General features: G+C 33.8%; 1 protein-coding gene across 1 annotated transcript; it reads left to right on the top strand.

Moving 5' to 3' along the window:
- Positions 1–1,138: 1,138 nt before the first annotated feature.
- On the top strand, positions 1,139–6,419 carry HELRODRAFT_110971 (hypothetical protein). The gene is made up of 15 exons (XM_009016807.1): positions 1,139–1,147; positions 1,304–1,576; positions 1,899–2,000; positions 2,194–2,442; positions 2,684–2,809; positions 3,179–3,278; positions 3,358–3,402; positions 3,518–3,641; positions 3,797–3,900; positions 4,014–4,110; positions 4,325–4,480; positions 4,618–4,786; positions 5,075–5,646; positions 5,910–6,078; positions 6,303–6,419. The coding sequence occupies exons 1-13, from the start codon at positions 1,144–1,146 to the stop codon at positions 5,134–5,136; spliced, it is 1,611 nt and encodes a 536-aa protein (XP_009015055.1). The 5' UTR covers positions 1,139–1,143; the 3' UTR covers positions 5,137–5,646; positions 5,910–6,078; positions 6,303–6,419.
- Positions 6,420–6,803: the final 384 nt, after the last annotated feature.

A 6,803-nucleotide genomic window follows, 5' to 3' on the forward strand; every position in this document is an offset into this window, starting at 1 on the left:
CACACACACACACACACACCCACACACACACACACACCCACACACACATACACACACCCACACACACACATACACATACAAACATAAAAATAAAAACTCACACACAATCTGCTCATTGTATATTTTAGTCACTTAAAACAAGTTGAACTTTTTTTTATTGTATTAACAACCTTATATGTTTTTAAAGTTAGGCAATACACATCATGTACCGAACTAGTCAAAATCACTTTCTTATATTTACATTGTTATTTATTAAAAAAATGATTCCTTGTGAAATAATATATACTATATAAAAGTTTGTTTATTAATTAATTAATTTATTATTAATTAATTTATCATTTATTTATTTATTAATATTCGTTGCAATATCTAAATAAAACACGAAAGTTATTTTTATTTTATTTTTTAAATCTGTTCTTCATTTTTTATCACTATTTTGTTCGATGTTGTTCTTGAGAAAGAAAAAAATACAACAAAAACATACGGCAGATGGAGTTTTTAGATTTTGTTGACAACTACAACAACAGCAACAACTTCTACAACTTCTACCACTACTACTTCTGCTAAAACTACCACTACTACTACTTCTGCTACCACTACTACTACTTCTGCTACCACTACTACTTCTGCTGCTGCTGTTGTTAGCTGCTGTTACAACCACTACTACTAATAATATAAATGATAATAATAAAAATAATTTATAAATTTATGACACTAGAAAAAATGATAAGACAGCATTACAATGCGCTGATAATAATAAACAATTTAAGATAAGCCTGTGATTATTCTTCCAAATAAATATCTATATTTATACTGAAATTGCAGAATATAAACAACAACAAGCAACCAGGACAACAACAAAATATCATTAACAAGATAAACAACAACAACAGCAACCAAATCAACAACAATAATGATGTTAATAATAATAATAACTACTTTTTGTCATATTGGTATTATCACTTTTTAACTCTTGATTTAAGTTAAATATTTTTAGTTTCTTGCTAGCGAAATCAGCTGTCTGAACTCGTACGATTATTGTTTATTGATATTATTTATAACTGTTTTTTCTCTCAAAATTGAGTTTTTAATTAATTAATTTAACAAGTTATTTTATGGAATGTTTATTGTGTAACATCGAAGATGGGTTAGTTCGAGTAATTCGAAATTTTGAAAAATTCGATTTATGAGAAATTTTAAATACTGAATGTAAAAACGTTTATGCTTGGAACAGGAACATCAAAAATTTGAAAACAACTCAACAACTGTATGCTTCTAAGAGAAAAAATTATTTATTTTTCAGATAGCAACAATGTCAAAAACAACGGCAACAACAACATTAATGACAACGATTACACTAACAATACAACAGTCACAAACGTTAACAAACACATTACACCAACAGCAACATCAACAACAACATCAGCAGCAGCAACAACAACTACAACAACAGCAACAAATCTAGATGAAACGAATGGTGACAATTTTAAAGCCACAGTCGACATTTCGACAGTTCAAGTCCCACGTACCATCACACTTACTGGTGCCATTTCATTCATAGTTGGGACCATCATAGGTCTGACTCATAAAATTCTGCAAACTTTATGACAAATTTCATTTGAAAAAAGTATTTTTAGAAAAGAAATTCATGGAAAAATATACAAATGCATACATTGATGTGGTAATTTCTGGCAAGAAATTCAATTAAACATATTGACTCTTATATGTTAAAATAAATTGTGTGGTAGTGTTGATTGTAGATGTACGTCAAAAATGCCTCCAAACATACAGACACACACACACTGCTGTATGCATATAAGTATATAATGAATACACAGACATATGCACACACACAAACAGACACACACACACACACACATGCACGCACACACACACAGGATCTGGAATTTTCATATCTCCGAAAGGCGTGGCGGAAGGTTCAGGAAGTGTGGGATTCACGCTCGTCAGTTGGACTATCTGTGGAATTGTATCTATGCTAGGTACGTAATAAAAACTTTTAAAATCATCATAAAACTAAACTGGTTATCAACTAAAATATAACATAAGCCAAACAAAAAACAAAAAAAAATAACCAAACAATAAGCATCGACCAACAACAGACAAAAGAAAAACACACAACACCAAACCAAACGCAATACGAACCTACCTCTCAACTGTCAAAACTCAAAAAAGCCGCTCTTTGCTATGCCGAAATGGGATCCGTGGTGAAAGAATCCGGAGGTGACTACGCATTTTTCATGAGAGCGTACGGAAAGGTCGTGGCCTACATGTTCGCCTGGTGTTGGGGCTTGCTCCTGAAGCCAGCCTCCATGGCCACACTCGCTATCACGTGCAGCGAGTACCTACTGACGCCACTGTTTGAGGATGGGTGTGGTGAGGTGAACAGCCTTCTCAAGAAATTATTTGCTGTTACTTTGATTCGTTAGTTGAGCATTTTTATTTATTTGAAAAAAACTAGAATACTACGTTTCAAACCTGAGTTACGTTAAAAATGCTGAATACGTCTTACTATTCATTATCTGTAAATACTGAAAATGCGAATTATTTATTTTAAAAATTGTTTTAAAATGAGAGCAAATTAAAAAAATTCAACGACAGACATTTATAAATTAGTTGCGGCAAAACCCCCTAACCAAACACCAACATTTTCTTTTCCCAAAAGTTGTTCTAGCAGCCATCAGCATCTACAGCAGCAAGCTGGCATCTAAGATTCAAATCATATTCACTGTGGCCAAACTTCTGGCGCTTGGCATCATCATCGTTGGAGGAATCGTCAAACTTTTTCAAGGTTAAACTTTTCTAAGGTTACAAATGATTTGTTTGGATGGGTTTATTATTGTGTTTTACATTTGACAACACTTGGTCTGTCAGTTTTTATTTTCTTCTAGATTTCATTCAGTTTCTCTCGACTTTGCTTGACTTATTTTTACGGTCGATTTAATTATATCGTTCCATTAATATTAGTCTAATTGTAAATATCATTTTGTATTTTTATCAATCTTGATGAAATAACATTAATACTATCATTATTATAGATAATATCATGACTATCATTTTCCCTCACATCGTCACCAAGTCATTATTATCACAATATGATATACCACTAAACCATTACTACCGTGAAAATGATATCACCACTATCACAAATGATATTCAGGATACACGGAATATCTGTCTACCGGATTTAAAGGAACCAGTACGAAACCCGGAGTTATTGCCCTAGGATTCTATAGTGGAATGTTTGCTTTCGACGGATGGTCGGTCAAATTAGTTCGATGTTTAATCTTCATTTGATGTTGTTTATTTGATTATTATTTTAACTTCTTATCACGCCAGGAATGCGGCAAATTTCATAACGGAAGAAATTATAAATCCGCAAAGGTTGAATTTGTATAATAATAATAAAAATCATCATCATCATCATCACCATCATCATCATCCCCACCACCATCATCACCATCCCCACCACCATCATCATCATCACTACCACCATCAGGAACCTGCCACTAGCCATCATAATAGGGGTGCCGGTTGTCATAGGAGTTTACGTCCTAACCAATGTTTCGTACTTCACAGTAATGTCCATGCAAGAAATGATAGACTCAACAGCCGTGGCTATAGTCAGTTGAGTCTGCTGTGCTGGTCGCTTGTTATTTTTATTCATGCTCTTATGCACAGATTTTCGAGTTACTTTATAATATTATTAATATTATTTATTATTTATTATTATTATTATTTCTGTTAATTATAATTTTCATAATAATTATTATTGCAGACGTGGGCGGATCGGGTGATTCCCAAAGTAGCATGGATAATTCCCATTTTTGTTGCCATGTCCGCTTTTGGATCAGCCAACGGATCGTTTTTCTCAACATCCAGGTATCAATAACAGATATATAAGGTGTATAACATTCTATCTCTCTCTCTCTCTCTCTTTCTTTCTCTCTCTCTCACTCTTTCTCTCACTCTCTCACACACACACGCGCACACAGATTGATATTTGTGGCGGCGAGGAACGACCACCTACCAAAGTTCTTCGGCATGATCAACGTTGAGAGGTTAACGCCTGTGCCAGCCTCCGTTCTCATGGTAATGTTATAATAATAATGTTGGTGGTGTAGTGGTTAAGACGCTTGGCACTGCTGTCGTCGGGACTGGATTCAAATGCAACGATATCCCAACGCAGTCTATCGTTTGCAATGTACATGTGTGATGTGTTTTTTGTTGACACCTATAACAAATGTTGAAAAAAATTATAAATAATAACAATAATGACAATAATAATAATAATAATAATGCAAAGGCTCTGATCGCCATATTGTTCGTCATTCCTGGCAATGTGGGAGCCCTCATAACGTTCGTCAGTTTCATAAAGTGGATGTTCTACGGGATGAACATGATTTCCATCATCATCTTCCGCTACAGATATCCTTATAAGGAGGCAGACAGGCCCTTCAGAGTTAGTTGAGAAGTCGTTTGGTTGTGTGGTGGATCGCTCAGAAATGAATATATCGGTGAATGAATGAAAAAGTGAATGAAAGAATGAATGGATGAATTTCGACAATTAGCAAGCTTTTATTTTAAATTTCTTTGTAGGTTCCTTTGATTATACCGATATTCGTCTTTTTGGCGGCAATATTCATCGTAATCGTACCGATTGTGACCGAACCGCAGATCGAGTTTCTATTCGCTTTCATCTTCATTCTCATCGGATACTTGCTCTACATTCCTTTCGTTCATTTCAAACTCTACCCCAAGTGCATGGGTAAGTCGAACCATTTTTGTGTGGAGTTATGCTGTGTCGATTCTTCGTTTATAACTAATTTAGTAAAAGTTACACTTGCTTTGCTACTTTTATTTGTGACGTTGGCTCTGGTGTTAGTCGCAAAAAAGTATTTATAGTATGAATGGCGACGACATGCACAATGAAATAAGCAGTGCTGGGGTATTTCATGTACTAGAAAATTAATTCTAAGTAGTAGCAATTAATTAAATAATAAATTATTTGGTTGATCAATTAACTAATTATTTAGTTATCATTTTTCTATTTCAGATTATGTCACAATTTTCCTGCAGCTTTTTTTCCAAATATCGACACCCCAAAAGTTGGACTAGTTTAAAGAAAAAAATTTGAAAGAATAATAAATTTGTGTTTATTTCTTTTTATTAATGCGTCTATTTTTAAAAATATCACAACAAATTAAATTAGGATTAAACGCTTCTTACGTAGGTTATTTCTATTTTTGTCAAACATTCATGGGACTTCATAAATTTAAAAATTGATCACAAGCAAAATAAGCTATCTGCGTATATTATTAATTTATATAATATATATATATATATATTAATATATGTATATATATATATATATATGTATATATATATAAAACTTAAAATAAGTAAATTTATATAACTCGCTTATTAGTTTAAATGTAAACTTTCGAACTTTCGAATAAACTAAATAATCGATCAATTTTTGAATTAAAATATATAAATAAATAATTAATCAATTAAATTAAATAGGTAATTAATTAATAAATTAATTAATCAAATAATTGAATCAAGTGTCGATTTTATCTGGCGTAAAAACTTGCAGAACCATCTGCAGGAAAGTCGTCAGGCAGTCTGCGGTGAGCAAAAGTTGGGAAAATAAAATATTTCAAAGGCGAATCTGAAGCCAATTTACTGGATAGCACTGGGTTAATCAATCAATCAATCAACCAATTAAAACATCCGGAATGTTTGAATGACGTCATTCTAATAACTGCATAGCGTATTATCTAATTAATAGAGTAATTTACGAATCATAAAAACCAACAATAATTGGGATTTTACAAAAAAGTTTAAACTTTTCAAAGTTTGAACAAAAAAGAAATCATTCCACTCACCCATACATGGCAGTTTCAATTTGAAATGAACAAGTGGAATGTAGACGACGTAGCCGAGGGCGATGAACCCCAGGGCGTAAAAGTAGCCAGTCTGCGGGCTGACCACCAACGGAATGACCACAAGACACACGGCAAATATGAACGCTACAACTGGTAATATTAATGGAACCTGGAAAATAAAGGAAAAATATTTATTAAACAAACACAAATAATTGAAATATGAACATATGTGATTGTATTTTTGGACTAGCGATGTAGAGATTGTGAATGAACTGGGAACAGTATAGAGTGGGATTCGAACCAAGTTACTGCTTTGACAGTACCAGGCGATTTAACAATGTAATTGTTTTGAAAATTGTTACTGTAGTCTTGAAATTTGATAAAAATTTAAACCCTGACAGGCCTGTTGACGTGTTTCATCTTGAATCTGAAGACGATGACAGCCAGAAAGTTGAGACCGTAGAACATCCACATGATGAAGCTGAGGAGGTCAATGAGAGTGGAGATGCTACCGAGAAGACATAACAAGATGGCGCATAGGACCTTTGTTGTCATGTCACGATGACGTCATAATAACGTGTGAATGATGATGCGATGACAGTGAATTGATGACGATGTGATGAGAAACACATAAAATCTGAAGTAACTGAACCAACGTTAATGACGATGGCTGGAATGGGGGTGTATCTTTCAATGTGAACCATGGAAAGGATGCCAGGAAGATGATCGTTTCGAGCTGCAGCGTACACCAGTCTGTCGTTTAGTGCAACGTTCGCTAGGACGCTATATCAACTAAATTTAATTGTATCTACTCTCAATTAACCTTCCACCGGAGAAGAGGGTGCCATTGGCAGTCCCGAAACAAGAGAGGGCCACAAATATGGGCACCACCCA

This window comes from Helobdella robusta (assembly GCF_000326865.2).
Source record: "Helobdella robusta unplaced genomic scaffold HELROscaffold_19, whole genome shotgun sequence".
In the NCBI taxonomy this organism is placed as follows: Eukaryota; Metazoa; Annelida; class Clitellata; order Rhynchobdellida; family Glossiphoniidae; genus Helobdella; species Helobdella robusta.